The 16,674-nt window shown below is 42.8% G+C and overlaps 1 protein-coding gene across 4 annotated transcripts in view; it reads left to right on the plus strand.

Annotated features, from left to right (window-relative positions):
* The window catches only part of LOC131958406 (urease subunit alpha), a 39,694-nt gene that overhangs the window by 5,498 nt on the left and 17,522 nt on the right, over positions 1-16,674 (plus strand). Inside the window, exons 1-9 of one of the 4 annotated variants that reach the window (XM_059323421.1) lie at positions 2,424-2,486; positions 5,317-5,370; positions 6,742-6,875; positions 11,126-11,192; positions 11,842-11,924; positions 12,085-12,201; positions 12,534-12,674; positions 14,922-14,999; positions 15,197-15,276. In XM_059323421.1, the coding sequence (XP_059179404.1) occupies positions 6,750-6,875; positions 11,126-11,192; positions 11,842-11,924; positions 12,085-12,201; positions 12,534-12,674; positions 14,922-14,999; positions 15,197-15,276 (692 nt within the window). In that variant the 5' untranslated portion in view covers positions 2,424-2,486; positions 5,317-5,370; positions 6,742-6,749. Of the gene's footprint in view, positions 1-2,423; positions 2,487-5,316; positions 5,371-6,741; positions 6,876-11,125; positions 11,193-11,841; positions 11,925-12,084; positions 12,202-12,533; positions 12,675-14,921; positions 15,000-15,196; positions 15,277-16,674 lie in introns of those variants that run through there. The other 3 variants (XM_059323423.1, XM_059323424.1, XM_059323420.1) reach the window with 3 other exon arrangements.

The raw sequence follows: 16,674 nt of genomic DNA on the forward strand, positions 1-16,674 counted from the left end.
TGTCCTACTGTGTCCTACTGTGTCAACGGTGCAGTGTCCTACTATGTCCTACTGTGCCAACGGTCCAGTGTCCTAATGTGTCAACGGTCCAGTGACCTACTGTGTCAACGGTCCAGTGTCCTACTGTGTCCTACTGTGTCATCGGTCCAGTGTCCTACTGTCAACGGTCCAGTGTCCTACTGTGTCAACGGTCTAGTGTCCTACTGTGTCCTACTGTGTCAACGGTCCAGCGTCCTACTGTGTCAACGGTCCAGTGTCCTACTGTCAACGGTCCAGTGTCCTACTGTGTCAACGGTCCAGTGTCCTACTGTGTCAACGGTCCAGTGTCCTACTGTGTCAACGGTCCAGTGTCCTACTGTGTCAACGGTCCAGTGTCCTACTGTGTCAACGGTCCAGTGTCCTACTGTGTCAACGGTCCAATGTCCTACTGTGTCAACGGTCCAGTGTCCTACTGTGTCAACGGTCCAGTGTCCTACTGTGTCAACGGTCCAGTGTCCTACTGTGTCAACGGTCCAGTGTCCTACTGTGTCCTACTGTGTCAACGGTCCAGTGTCCTACTGTGTCAACGGTCCAATGTCCTACTGTGTCAACGGTCCAGTGTCCTACTGTGTCAACGGTCCAGTGTCCTACTGTGTCCTACTGTGTCAACGGTCCAGTGTCCTACTGTGTCAACGGTCCAATGTCCTACTGTGTCAACGGTCCAGTGTTCTACCTTGTCAACGGTCCAGTGTCCTACTGTGTCCTACTATGTCCTACTGTGTCCTACTGTGTCAACGGTCCAGTGTCCTACTGTGTCAACGGTCCAATGTCCTACTGTGTCAACGGTCCAGTGTCCTACTGTATCAACGGTCCAGTGTCCTACTATGTCCTACTGTGTCCTCTAACCTACCTGTGTAAGCCCTGTCTTCCACCACATTGTCCACGGTTTTATCGTCCTCACATGTGTCACGTGGTCTGTCACATGTGTCACGTGGTCCGTCGCACCTGGACCGAGGGACGGGTGACGTGGGTCACGTGGGTCAGTCACCCAACACCAGACATGTGGGGTAGGTTCCAGCTGTTCTAGCTCTCGTGTAATGCATGCTAATTTTATGACGCCCCCCACCAACTCTGTCAGTGGGGTGGGGGATGTTTCTAGAAAGTTTAAATGCTGCTCACAATGTTCACATGATAATGGAAGATGGCGTAAACTGGATGGTATTTTTCTGGCACACCTCCCCCCATGCCAAAGAGTTGACCAGGTACCACGCCAGGATTTAGATCAAACTTGCCAGGCTGGCCAAGCTGAACATACCGTCCACAATGGTCAAGGACCACCTGGGAAACCAAGAAGTCACGTGACTAGTGTGACGTGCGGCCAATGGGACTGAGGCGGCCATTGCACCTGTTTCTCTCCCTTAACTTGATAGCGGACAGAATTATTCCCCTTTCATGGTTTGCATAGTCTTGTTAGAGTTGGGTTGCATTCAGTAATATCTCATGCGCCATTTTGTGGACACCTTTAGAGGGGAGGGGGGTTGAAGGGAGGGGGGGGGGGGGGGGGGGGCTCCTGTATCACGTGACCTGGTGACGTCAAGGATCACGTGACATGCTGACGTGAAGGATCTACATCGGATCGCACTTCACACTGGATGCTAAGATAAGCACATTATATGCTATATGACACTGTACACCAGATGACACTGTACGCCTGATGACACTGTACGCCAGATGACACTGTACGCCAGATGACACTGTACGCCAGATGACACTGTACGCCAGATGACACTGTACGCCAGATGACACTGTACGCCAGATGACACTGTACGCCTGATGACACTGTACGCCTGATGACACTGTACGCCAGATGACACTGTACGCCAGATGACACTGTACGCCTGATGACACTGTACGCCAGATGACACTGTACGCCAGATGACACTGTACGCTAGATGACACTGTACGCTAGATAGATACCTCAGGGACACATGCACATATGACAGCTAGTGGAGTATACCCAAGGTCAAGGGTTGGCATGGTGGGTATACCCAAGGTCAAGGGTTGCCATGGTGGGGTACACCCCAAGGTCAAGGGTTGGCATGGTAGAGTATACACACTCAAGGTCACGCGTTGGTATAGAGGAGTACACCCAAGGTCAAGGGTTGGCATGGTGGAGTATACCCAGGGTCACGGGTTGAGACAATTTTCTAAAGAAATAAAAAAATGTTGACTTACGTGAAAGACTTCGAGTGCAGACAGCAGACGACTGGAGCAGAAATATTGTACCAAGCGTCCAGACGGACAGGTCCAGAGATTCAACTTTTGGTCTCGGTTGTGACGTGTGTTGGGTGTGGGGGGGAGGGGGTGAATACCTGGCCCTACACACTTGCCCAGCAGTAGAAACGTGAACATAAATCATTTTTTGTTGTTGTGTCTGGGGGAGGGGGGACCTCACCAGAGCATGTCTTGTGTGTCGGCCTTTTCATTCCCAGCAACATCGGGTCAGGGTAAGTGTTCTGGTCAGAATCATTATAGTTGTGTCCTAATTTATTCAATCATTATAGTTGTGTCCTAATTTATTCAATCATTATAGTTGTGTCCTAATTTATTCAGTCATTTTAGTTGTGTCCTAATTTATTCAATCATTATAGTTGTGTCCTAATTTATTCAATCATTATAGTTGTGTCCTAATTTATTCAGTCATTTTAGTTGTGTCCTAATTTATTCAATCATTTTAGTTGTGCTCTAATTTATTCAATCATTATAGTTGTGTCCTAATTTATTCAATCATTATAGTTGTGTCCTAATTTATTCAATCATTATAGTTGTGTCCTAATTTATTCAGTCATTTTAGTTGTGTCCTAATTTATTCAATCATTATAGTTGTGTCCTAATTTATTCAGTCATTTTAGTTGTGTCCTAATTTATTCAATCATTATAGTTGTGTCCTAATTTATTCAATCATTATAGTTGTGTCCTAATTTATTCAGTCATTTTAGTTGTGTCCTAATTTATTCAATCATTATAGTTGTGTCCTAATTTATCCAATCATTATAGTTGTGCTCTAATTTATTCAATCATTTTAGTTGTGCTCTAATTTATTCAATCATTTTAGTTGTGCTCTAATTTATTCAATCATTTTAGTTGTGCTCTAATTTATTCAATCATTTTAGTTGTGCTCTAATTTATTCAATCATTATAGTTGTGCCCTAATTTATTCAGTCATTTTAGTTGTGTCCTAATTTATTCAATCATTATAGTTGTGCTCTAATTTATTCAATCATTATAGTTGTGCTCTAATTTATTCAATCATTATAGTTGTGTCCTAATTTATTCAATCATTTTAGTTGTGCTCTAATTTATTCAATCATTATAGTTGTGTCCTAATTTATTCAATCATTTTTGTTGTGCTCTAATTTATTCAATCATTATAGTTGTGCCCTAATTTATTCAATCATATTCAATCATTATAGTTGTGCCCTAATTTATTCAATCATATTCATACATTATAGTTGTGCCTTAATTAATTCTATCATTCTACTTGTATCCTACATATTTTAATTGTGTCGCCCCCCCTCCCCTAGGGCGATAAACCTTCTACTGAAGTCATCAACTTTTTGTTACACTTTAAAATCGCCCTGGTGACGCCACTGTTTAGTTTTACAATCCTATTCCTGCCTGTACCCTTTTTGTGACGCCATTTCCCACCCACACCCCTATTTGTGACGCCACTTCCGGCCTTCCCCTATTTGTGACGCCACTTCCCACACGCACCCCTATTTGTGACGCCACTTCCGGCCTTCCCCTATTTGTGACGCCACTTCCCATCCGCACCTTATTTGTGACGCCACTTCCCACCCGCACCCCTATTTGTGACGCCACTTCCGGCCTTCCCCTATTTGTGACGCCACTTTATACCCGCACCTTATTTGTGACGCCACTTCCTGCCCCCCCTATTTGTGACGCCACTCCTGCCCCCCCTTATTTGTGACGCCACTCCTGCCCCCCTTATTTGTGACGCCACTCCTGCCCCCCACTTATTTGTGACGCCACTCCTACCCCCACCCCTTATTTGTGACGCCACTCCTGTCCCCCTTATTTGTGACGCCACTCCTGCCCCCCTTATTTGTGACGTCACTCCTACCCCACCCCTTATTTGTGACGCCACTCCTGTCCCCCCCCCCACCCCTTATTTGTGAAGCCACTCCTGCCCCCCCCCTCTCTTATTTGTGACGCCACTCCTACCCCCCCCCTTATTTGTGACGCCACTCCTGCCCCCCTCCCTTATTTGTGACGCCACTCCTGCCCCCCCCCCCTTATTTGTGACGCCACTCCTACCCCCACCACTTATTTGTGACGCCACTACTGCCCCCCCCCCTCTTATTTGTGACGCCACTCCTCCCCCCTTATTTGTGACGCCACTCTTGCCCCCCCCCTCTTATTTGTGACTCCACTCCTACCCCCACCCCTTATTTGTGACGCCACTCCTGTCCCCCTTATTTGTGACGCCACTCCTGCCCCCCCCCTTATTTGTGACGCCACTCCTGCCCCCCCCCTTATTTGTGACGCCACTCCTGCCCCTCCTTATTTGTAACGCCACTCCTACCACCCCCCCCTTATTTGTGACGCCACTCCTACCCCCCCCCCCTTATTTGTGACGCCACTCCTGCCTCCCCCCTTATTTGTGACGCCACTCCTGCCCCCCCTCCCTTATTTGTGACGCCACTCCTACCCCCCCCCCCTTATTTGTGACGCCACTCCTACCCCCCTTATTTGTGACGCCACTCCTGCCCCCCCCCCCTTATTTGTGACGCCACTCCTACCCCCCCCCCCTTATTTGTGACGCCACTCCTGCCCCCCCCCCCCTTATTTGTGACGCCACTCCTACCCCCCCCCCCCTTATTTGTGACGCCACTCCTGCCCCCCCCCCCTTATTTGTGACGCCACTCCTGGCCCCCCCCTTATTTGTGACGCCACTCCTACCCCCCTTATTTGTGACGCCACTCCTACCACCCCCCCCCCCTCCTTATTTGTGACGCCACTCCTACCACCCCCCCCCCTCCTTATTTGTGACGCCACTCCTGCCGCCCATGTAGAAAGGACCGCCGTGAGACTGGGCAGATGTGACGTAGACATGTAGGTCAATGCCAGACTGACACAGGTCTGCCGCATTACGTCAGAGGTTAACGACACTTCATACATGTCAGCCAATCAAATTCTGCTGACAAAGTCACGTGACCAGATGAGATGGTTTAAATGGAACCACATGAATATTTAATAACCGAATTGGTCACAGACCATCCTAGGGTAAGTAACCGCATCATAATTCTTTTCCAGGGGCAGAGAACTGCTTGTGAATTACCTGGACTTTGTGAGATATTTTGTTCTAAGGTACGTAATGCCATAACATTTCAATGTTGCTTCAGATGTTTAGATCTAGCAAAAATTCAACTTTAGCGTTAGGTTGGCATCGTGAGACGCTTAAAACAAAACGTACAACAAAACTTACAACAAAACTTACAACAAAACTTACAACAAAACTTACAACAAAACTTACAACAAAACTTACAACAAAACTTACAACAAAACTTACAACAAAACTTACAACAAAAGGGGAAGGGTGGGGGGGAGGGGGGGGGGGGGGTTAGAGCACACTGGTGTGTAGCTTCAAAGTTGTGGGGGTCTGTACGACTGTGGTGGTACACTGTGGTGGTACACTGTGATGGTACACTGTGGTGGTACACTGTGGTGGTACACTGTGGTGGTACACTGTGGTGGTACACTGTGATGGTACACTGTGATTGTACACTGTGATGGTACACTGTGGTGGTACACTGTGGTGGTACACTGTGGTGGTACACTGTGATGGTACACTGTGGTGGTACACTGTGGTGGTACGCTGTGATGGTACACTATGATGGTACACTGTGATGGTACACTGTGGTGGTACTTTTGTGCCGCAAGCTGACTACAACTGATCTAGTCAAATGCAAATGTTTATACCTTCAACTCTCACTAACATTGCTCTCTTATTGTTATTGTTTTACCAATGTACACGTTCAGCGAAGATTGTGGTGAGACTATAACAGACGAGAGAAGATTGTGGTCAGACTATAACAGACGAGAGAAGATTGTGGTCAGACTATAACAGACGAGAGAAGATTGTGGTGAGACTATAACAGACGAGAGAAGATTGTGGTGAGACTATAACAGACGAGAGAAGATTGTGGTGAGACTATAACAGACGAGAGAAGATTGTGGTGAGACTATAACAGACGAGAGAAGATTGTGGTCAGACTATAACAGACGAGAGAAGATTGTGGTCAGACTATAACAGACGAGAGAAGATTGTGGTGAGACTATAACAGACGAGAGAAGATTGTGGTGAGACTATAACAGACGAGAGAAGATTGTGGTGAGACTATAACAGACGAGAGAAGTTTGTGGTGAGACTATAACAGACGAGAGAAGATTGTGGTGAGACTATAACAGACGAGAGAAGATTGTGGTGAGACTATAACAGACGAGAGAAGATTGTGGTGAGACTATAACAGACGAGAGAAGATTGTGGTAAGACTATAACAGACGTGAGAAGATTGTGGTGAGACTACTGTAGGCCTGACATTGACCACCCCCCAGTTGACGTGTTAAATCCTCTCCGTGCACCCCCACCCCCCAGTTGACGTGTTAAATCCTCTCCGTGCACCCCCACCCCCCAGTTGACGTGTTAAATCCTCTCCGTGCACCCCTCCCCCCCCCCAGAGGACGACATGAGGCTGGCACCCAGAGAGCTGGACGGGCTCCTCATCTTTCAGGCAGGGAGCCTGGCCCAGAGGAGGCTGGCCCGGGGGGTCAGGCTTAACCAACCAGAAGCTGTAGCGCTCATATCCATCGTGGTAAGTGATTGTATTATGTTCTAATACACGGGTTCCCAACCTGGGGGTCGCGACCCCCCTGGGGGTCGCCAAGGGCTTTCTGGGGGGTCGCCAACTGATATACTAAACCTAAGTAATGAGAAACAAAACATAAATATTTAGAAGAATATCTGCAGTTCTGCTTTACTAACATCACTGGAATTCAAATAGAGAAGAAGCAAAGCGTAGGCCTACTGTGCAAAGTTGTTCTCAGTCACGAGTTTATAAAATCTTCAAAACTAAAACGTCATTTGAGACGAGTCATTCGGAACACACCAAAAAAGATATAGCATGAAGCTAGTTGCAAACGTACGTCAGAGACTTGATCGAACAGGAAGTTTTTACCAAGGAAATACAGCATTAGCGCAAGCATCAAATGAAGTTGCGATAGAAAATGCCAAGCACAAAAAAAAAACACACAATAGAAGAAAATCTCATCAAACGCTGCATGTTGAAGATAGTGAAGTTAATTCTTGGGGATTCCAGTGCAGTAAAGATGAAACAAATATCTCTGCCTAATAATACTACTCAGCGGCTTGTAGCCGACGTGTCCGTAGATATTAAATAACAAATTTGTAATGAAATCAAGCGTTCACCATTGTTTGCTTTTCAAGTTGATACATCGATAGACGTGAGTTCGTGTTCGCAGTTGCTGGTCTTTGTCTATATTTATTCAGATGATAGCAAAGAAGAGTTGCTATTTTGTGAAATAGCATGGAGAAAATAAATACATTTTTTTTTACTGGAAGATTAAAGTTGGTTAAAACGGCTTTAGGGGTTTGTACGGATGGTGCGCTATCCAGGTTTAGGTAAAAATCGGGCATTCAGAAAACAGAAAAGATTTAGCTCACTAGCCACTGCATGATTTACCAGTACGCCCTCGTCATCAAGACTCCATTGCAAGTAACAGTCGTACTCTATATTTAATCGGGAGCAAAGACATTAATATAGATCACGAGGTTCTGCTCTTCTACACTACAGTACGCTGGCTGTCAAACGAAATGTTGTGAATCGTGTTTTTGAATTGAAATCTGAAATCAAATTGTTCTTGGAAGTGCAAAGGAAACAAGACCTTTTGGTATACTTAAAACGACATAGAGTGGTTGGAGAGAGTATCATACCTAGCAGATATATTCGAACATCAACGTAAGCTTAACCTGAAGCTTCAGGGAAAATGAACGAGGATTATTACTTTCCATAATAATCTCGGGGCATTTTTATCAAAGCTGCAAAATTGGCGAAGAAAATAAATCTTGGAAATGTTGTACATTTGAGAAACTCTGCAGTGTGGTAGATGAACCTGATTGTGAGATAATTAAAATTTTGAAAGAAACGATTTCTGGGCATCTTGAATCTCTTGAAAATGAACTGCAGCGCTATTTCCCTGAGCTGAAAGAAGAAGAATCTGCATTGACGCAATACCCATTCTCTACTTCCCTTGATGTTGCCAGCATTCCCGATGAATTACAAGGTGAATTCTTTGATTTGCAGAATGATTCCGCCTAAGATGAAAAACTGCTCACACAATTTTGGTGTATTATTCACCATTCATACCCAAACATAAAATTGATCGACTTTTCGAGAATAGCCTTTCAACACTATTCTTCGATTAAAAACAAAATTAAGAAGTAAATTGAATGTTGATAATGACATAGGTTAGCGTTAACAAAAACTTATTAACCGCGAATGTTTAGTAAATAGCATGCAATTTCACACATCGTATTAAAACAGTTATCAAGAGTAGTTCATATTGAAAGTCTTCTAGAAAATCTTATTTTAGTGCTTATTACTTTCCATACTAAATTCGGCTTTTTAATTTTATGGGGGTCGCGGGTCACTAACTATTTATAAAAGGGGGTCGCCACTCGAAAAAGGTTGGGAACCACTGTTCTAATAGATCTGTTGTGTGATGAATAGATTTCTTGTCTGATGAATAGATCTGTTGTCTGATGAATAGATTTGTTGTCTGATGAATAGATTTGTTGTCTGATGAATAGATTTGTTGTCTGATGAATAGATTTGTTGTCTGATGAATAGATTTGTTGTCTGATGAATAGATTTGTTGTCTGATGAATAGATTTTATGTCTGATGAATAGATGTGTTGTCTGATGAATAGATTTGTTGTCTGATGAATAGATTTTATGTCTGATGAATAGATTTGTTGTCTGATGAATAGATTTGTTGTCTGATGAATAGATTTGTTGTCTGATGAATAGATTTGTTGTCTGATGAATAGATTTGTTGTCTGATGAATAGATTTGTTGTCTGATGAATAGATTTGTTGTCTGATGAATAGATTTGTTGTCTGATGAATAGATTTGTTGTCTGATGAATAGATTTGTTGTCTGATGAATAGATTTGTTGTCTGATGAATAGATTTGTTGTCTGATGAATAGATTTGTCTGATGAATAGATTTGTCTGATGAATAGATTTGTTGTCTGATGAATAGATTTGTTGTCTGATGAATAGATTTGTTGTCTGATGAATAGATTTGTTGTCTGATGAATAGATTTGTTGTCTGATGAATAGATTTTATGTCTGATGAATAGATTTGTTGTCTGATGAATAGATTTGTTGTCTGATGAATAGATTTGTTGTCTGATGAATAGATTTGTTGTCTGATGAATAGATTTGTTGTCTGATGAATAGATTTGTTGTCTGATGAATAGATTTGTTGTCTGATGAATAGATTTTATGTCTGATGAATAGATTTTATGTCTGATGAATAGATTTTATGTCTGATGAATAGATTTGTTGTCTGATGAATAGATTTGTTGTCTGATGAATAGATTTGTTGTCCGATGAATAGATTTGTTGTCTGATGAATAGATTTGTTGTCTGATGAATATATTTGTTGTCTCATGAATAGATTTGTCTGATGAATAGATTTGTTGTCTGATGAATAGATTTGTTGTCTGATGAATAGATTTGTTGTCTCATGAATAGATTTGTTGTCTCATGAATAGATTTGTTGTCTCATGAATAGATTTGTCTGATGAATAGATTTGTTGTCTGATGAATAGATTTGTTGTCTGATGAATAGATTTGTTGTCTGATGAATAGATTTGTTGTCTGATGAATAGATTTGTTGTCTGATGAATAGATTTGTTGTCTGATGAATAGATTTGTTGTCTGATGAATAGATTTGTTGTCTGATTAATAGATTTGTTGTCTGATGAATAGATTTGTTGTCTGATGAATAGATTTGTTGTCTGATGAATAGATTTGTCTGATGAATAGATTTGTTGTCTGATGAATAGATTTGTTGTCTGATGAATAGATTTGTTGTCTGATGAATAGATTTGTTGTCTGATGAATAGATTTGTCTGATGAATAGATTTGTCTGATGAATAGATTTGTTGTCTGATGAATAGATTTGTCTGATGAATAGATTTGTTGTCTGATGAATAGATTTGTCTGATGAATAGATTTGTTGTCTGATGAATAGATTTGTTGTCTGATGAATAGATTTGTTGTCTGATGAATAGATTTGTTGTCTGATGAATAGATTTGTTGTCTGATGAATAGATTTGTTGTCTGATGAATAGATTTGTTGTCTGATGAATAGATTTGTCTGATGAATAGATTTGTCTGATGAATAGATTTGTTGTCTGATGAATAGATTTGTTGTCTGATGAATAGATTTGTTGTCTGATGAATAGATTTGTTGTCTGATGAATAGATTTGTTGTCTGATGAATAGATTTGTTGTCTGATGAATAGATTTGTTGTCTGATGAATAGATTTGTTGTCTGATGAATAGATTTGTTGTCTGATGAATAGATTTGTTGTCTGATGAATAGATTTGTTGTCTGATGAATAGATTTGTTGTCTGATGAATAGATTTGTTGTCTGATGAATAGATTTGTTGTCTGATGAATAGATTTGTCTGATGAATAGATTTGTTGTCTGATGAATATATTTGTCTGATAAATATATTTGTTGTCTGATGAATAGATTTGTTGTCTGATGAATAGATTTGTTGTCTGATGAATAGATTTGTTGTCTGATGAATAGATTTGTTGTCTGATGAATAGATTTGTTGTCTGATGAATAGATTTGTTGTCTGATGAATAGATTTGTCTGATGAATAGATTTGTTGTCTGATGAATAGATTTGTTGTCTGATGAATAGATTTGTTGTCTGATGAATAGATTTGTTGTCTGATGAATAGATTTGTTGTCTGATGAATAGATTTGTTGTCTGATGAATAGATTTGTTGTCTCAACAGCTGCAAGAACTGGCCAGAGACGGGCAACGAGTAACAGATCTGATGGAGAAAGGGAGGCAACTCCTCGGTTTGTTGGGTGGTTGTGTGGACTGTGTGTGGGTGGTTGTGTGGACTGTGTGTGGGTGGTTGTGTGGAATGTGTGTGGGTGGTTGTGTGGACTGTGTGTGGGTGGTTGTGTGGGCAGTGTGTGGGTGGGTGTGTGGACTGTGTGTGTGTGGTTGTGTGGACTGTGTGTGTGTGGTTGTGTGGACTGTGTGTGGGTGGTTGTGTGGGCAGTGTGTGGGTGGGTGTGTGGGCAGTGTGTGGGTGGGTGTGTGGATAGTGTGTGGGTGGGTGTGTGGATAGTGTGTGGGTGGTTGTGTGGGCAGTGTGTGGGTGGGTGTGTGGATAGTGTGTGGGTGGGTGTGTGAATAGTGTGTGGGTGGTTGTGTGGACTGTGTGTGGGTGGTTGTGTGGGCAGTGTGTGGGTGTGTGGATAGTGTGTGGGTGGTTGTGTGGGCAGTGTGTGGGTGTGAAGATAGTGTGTGGGTGGTTGTGTGAACAATGTGTGGGTAGTTGTGTGGACAATGTGTGGGTGGTTGTTTGGATGGTTGTGTGTGTAGTGTTTGGGCAATGTGTGGGTGATTGTGTGGACAGTGTGTGGACAGTGTGAAGTGTCTAGCAGTTCAAACTTTCAATGTGTGGATGATTGACATCTTATAACTCCGCCCCCTCAGGGTTAAACCAGGTCATCCCAGGGGTGGAAGACATGGTGAGCGAGGTCCAGATCGAGGCTACATTTCCTGACGGCACCAAACTGGTGAGTCAAACTTTGGGAGATCAGAGGTCAATGTTAGGGACGGAGTGGACTAGCGGTAGAGAGCTGGACTGCTGACCCATAAGTCTCGAGTTCGAATCCGGGTTTAAATTTAAAATTGGCCTGTGTGTGCCAGATAAATTATTTCAAACAATCCTTACAGGTGACTGTCCACAAACCTATTGTCCGACAACATGGCGACCTGAGTCTGGCATTGTACGGGAGTTTTCTGCCAGTTCCTGAGATCACAACCCTAACAGCAGACCAGAACGGACACAATGTAACTGTTGGTGTGGTGGGCAGGGAGGGGGGGGGAGAGATAGTTTCAGGGTGGGGAGACTGTCTTGCCACTGTATCGTATTTGAGGGTGAGGTAGGGGTGGAGATAATCAAATTTAAAGAGTAAATAGGACTACACATCAAACAATAACATGGCTATTGACCTTATATGGCTACACATCAAACAATAACAAGGCTATTCACCTTATATGACTACACATCAAACAATAACAAGGCTATTGACCTTATATGACTACACATCAAACAATAACAAGGCTATTCACCTTATATGGCTAAACATCAAACAATAACAAGGCTATTGACCTTTACGTAGGACGTCAGCCATAACTTGATCACGTGTCCTGTTGACGTCACACCCGGTGAACTCCTGGTTAAAGAAGGGGAGATCACTATCAACAAGGGCAGGGAATCCATTCTCTTAGACGTCACAAATTACTGCGACCGTCCCATTCAGGTATTGAAAGTCTACCCCTGGCCTGTCTCTCCTTAAGTTGTCTGCCCTAAGTCTGTCTCTCCTTAAGTTGTCTGCCCTAAGTCTGTCTCTCCTTAAGTTGTCTACCCCTGGTCTGTCTCTCCTTAAGTTGTCTTCCCTAAGTCTGTCTCTCCTTAAGTTGTCTGCCCTAAGTCTGTCTCTCCTTAAGTTGTCTACCCTAAGTCTGTCTCTCCTTAGGTTGTCTGCCCTAAGCCTGTCTCTCCTTAAGTTGTCTACCCTAAGTCTGTCTCTCCTTAAGTTGTCTGCCCTAAGTCTGTCTCTCCTCAAGTTGTCTACCCTAAGTCTGTCTCTCCTTAAGTTGTCTACCCCTGGTCTGTCTCTCCTTAAGTTGTCTACCCTAAGTCTGTCTCTCCTTAAGTTGTCTACCCTAAGTCTGTCTCTCCTCAAGTTGTCTGCCCTAAGTCTGTCTTTCTTTAAGTTGTCTGCCCTAAGTCTGTCTCTCCTTAAGTTGTCTACCCTAAGCCTGTCTCTCTTTAGGTTGTCTGCCCTAAGTCTGTCTCTCCTCAAGTTGTCTACCCTAAGTCTGTCTCTCCTTAAGTTGTCTACCCCTGGTCTGTCTCTCCTAAAGTTGTCTACCCCTGGTCTGTCTCTCCTTAAGTTGTCTACCCTAAGTCTGTCTCTCCTTAAGTTGTCTACCCTAAGTCTGTCTCTCCTCAAGTTGTCTACCCTAAGTCTGTCTCTCCTCAAGTTGCCTACCCCTGGTCTGTCTCTCCGTTGTCTGCCCTAAGTCTGTCTCTCCTTAAGTTGTCTACCCTAAGTCTGTCTCTCCTTAGGTTGTCTGCCCTAAGCCTGTCTCTCCTTAAGTTGTCTACCCTAAGTCTGTCTCTCCTTAAGTTGTCTGCCCTAAGTCTGTCTCTCCTCAAGTTGTCTACCCTAAGTCTGTCTCTCCTTAAGTTGTCTACCCCTGGTCTGTCTCTCCTTAAGTTGTCTACCCCTGGTCTGTCTCTCCTTAAGTTGTCTACCCTAAGTCTGTCTCTCCTTAAGTTGTCTACCCTAAGTCTGTCTCTCCTCAAGTTGTCTGCCCTAAGTCTGTCTTTCTTTAAGTTGTCTGCCCTAAGTCTGTCTCTCCTTAAGTTGTCTACCCTAAGCCTGTCTCTCTTTAGGTTGTCTGTCCTAAGTCTGTCTCTCCTCAAGTTGTCTACCCTAAGTCTGTCTCTCCTTAAGTTGTCTACCCCTGGTCTGTCTCTCCTAAAGTTGTCTACCCCTGGTCTGTCTCTCCTTAAGTTGTCTACCCTAAGTCTGTCTCTCCTTAAGTTGTCTACCCTAAGTCTGTCTCTCCTCAAGTTGTCTACCCTAAGTCTGTCTCTCCTCAAGTTGCCTACCCCTGGTCTGTCTCTCCTCAAGTTGTCTGCCCTAAGTCTGTCTCTCCTTAAGTTGTCTACCCCTGGTCTGTCTCTCCTAAAGTTGTCTACCCCTGGTCTGTCTCTCCTTAAGTTGTCTACCCTAAGTCTGTCTCTCCTTAAGTTGTCTACCCTAAGTCTGTCTCTCCTCAAGTTGTCTACCCTAAGTCTGTCTCTCCTTAAGTTGTCTACCCCTGGTCTGTCTCTCCTTAAGTTGTCTACCCCTGGTCTGTCTCTCCTTAAGTTGTCTACCCTAAGTCTGTCTCTCCTTAAGTTGTCTACCCTAAGTCTGTCTCTCCTCAAGTTGTCTGCCCTAAGTCTGTCTTTCTTTAAGTTGTCTGCCCTAAGTCTGTCTCTCCTTAAGTTGTCTACCCTAAGCCTGTCTCTCTTTAGGTTGTCTGTCCTAAGTCTGTCTCTCCTCAAGTTGTCTACCCTAAGTCTGTCTCTCCTTAAGTTGTCTACCCTAAGTCTGTCTCTCCTCAAGTTGTCTACCCTAAGTCTGTCTCTCCTCAAGTTGCCTACCCCTGGTCTGTCTCTCCTCAAGTTGTCTGCCCTAAGTCTGTCTCTCCTTAAGTTGTCTACCCCTGGTCTGTCTCTCCTAAAGTTGTCTACCCCTGGTCTGTCTCTCCTTAAGTTGTCTACCCTAAGTCTGTCTCTCCTTAAGTTGTCTACCCTAAGTCTGTCTCTCCTCAAGTTGTCTACCCTAAGTCTGTCTTTCCTTAAGTTGCCTACCCCTGGTCTGTCTCTCCTCAAGTTGTCTGCCCTAAGTCTGTCTCTCCTTAAGTTGCCTACCCCTAGACTGTCTCTCCTCAATTTACCTAGAAAACACAATTCAAAGATTTTAAAAATGAACTGTTTGACCTCCCAGATTGGAAGCCACTACCACTTTATTGAGACCAACAAAAACTTAACCTTCGACCGTGAGGCGTCCTATGGGAAAAGACTGGTGAGATTTTTTTATTTGTTATTTCTGTTTGTTAGGCTATAGACAGTTGATCTTTGATCTGTAGCCTAGCCCGATGAAAGATCATAAACAGCTGACCTACTCTAGCCAAAGTAGTTGACCAAACCTATCCTAATTTATTGCCTTAATCCTAATCTCTTTTGATGAGAACCACCTGCATGTTTACATTTGATTTCTAGAACATCCCAGCAGGTACGGCCGTGAGATTTGAACCAGGTGCTATAAAGACAGTTCACCTTGTGGACATTGCTGGTAAAAGGTGGGTCACTTTTGTCTGAAAACCAAATAGCTAGCAAATATTTTAGACCAGTGGTTCCCAACCTTTTTCGAGTGGCGACCCCCTTTTATAAAAAGTAAGTGACCCGCGACCCCCATAGAATTAAAAAGCCGAAATTAGTATGGAAATTAATAAGCACTAAAATAAGATTTTCTAGTAGACTTTCAATATGAACTACTCTTGATAACTGTTTTAATAGCATGAGTAAAATTGCATACTATTCACTAAACCTTCGTGGTTAAGTTTTTAATTTTTAAATTTTTTGTTAACGCCAACCTATGTCATTATAATTATCTTAATTTTGTTTTTAATCGAAGAATAGTGTTGAAAATATATTCTCGAAAAGTCAATCAATTTTACGTTTGGGTATGAATGGTGAATACCTACTACACCAAAATTGTGCCTGCAGTTTTTCATCTTACTCGAAATCATTCTGCAAATCAAAGAATTCATCTTGTAATTCATCGGGAATGCTGGCAACATCAAGGGAAGTAGAGAATGGGTAATGCGTAAATGCAGATTCTTCATTTTTCATCTCAGAGAAATAGCCATGCAGTTCGTTTTCAAGAGATTCAAGATGCCGAGAAATCGCTTCTTTCAAAAGTTTAATTATCTCACAATCAGATTCATCTACCACACAGCAGAGTTTCTCAAATTTACAATATTTCCACGATTTGGTTTCTTTACCGATTTTGCAGCTGTGATAAAAATGCCCCGAGATTATCATGGAAAGTTATAATATTCGTTCATTTTCCTTGAAGCTTAAGGTTAAGCTTATGTTGATGTTCGAACACATCTGCTAGGTATGATACTCTCTCCAACCAAAACGTCTTCTTTCCTTTGCACTCCCCAATAACAATTTGATTTCAGATTTCAATTCAAAAACACAATTTACAACATTTCGTTTGACAACCAGCGTACTGTAGTGTAGAAGAGCAGAACCTCGTGATCTATATTAACGTTTTTGCTCAGTTATTTGAAGGCTCCAGATTTTATATAATTTACGACTTATACTAGCAATGGACTCTTGATGTCGATTGGATAGGGCAGTGGTTAGGGAGCTAAATCTTTTCTGTTTTCTGAAAGCCCGATTTTGAGCTAAACATAGATGGCGCACCATCCGTACGAACCCCCACAGCCGTTCTAACACATTTTAATCATCCAGTTTTTAAAAAAGGTATTTATTTTCTCCATGCTATCTTCACAAAATAGCAACTCTTTTATCTTTGCTATCATGCGCATGAATATAGACACAGACCAGCAACTGCGAACACAAACTCACGTCTGTTGATTTATCAACTTGAAAAGCAAACAATGGTGAAAGCTTAATTTCAATAAAAATGTGTTATTTAACATTTACGTACATGCAGCGTTTGATGA

The sequence above is a fragment of the Physella acuta genome, unplaced genomic scaffold, assembly GCF_028476545.2.
Source record: "Physella acuta isolate Inbredline_101_S28 unplaced genomic scaffold, ASM2847654v3 ptg001326l, whole genome shotgun sequence".
NCBI classification, from domain to species: domain Eukaryota; kingdom Metazoa; phylum Mollusca; class Gastropoda; family Physidae; genus Physella; species Physella acuta.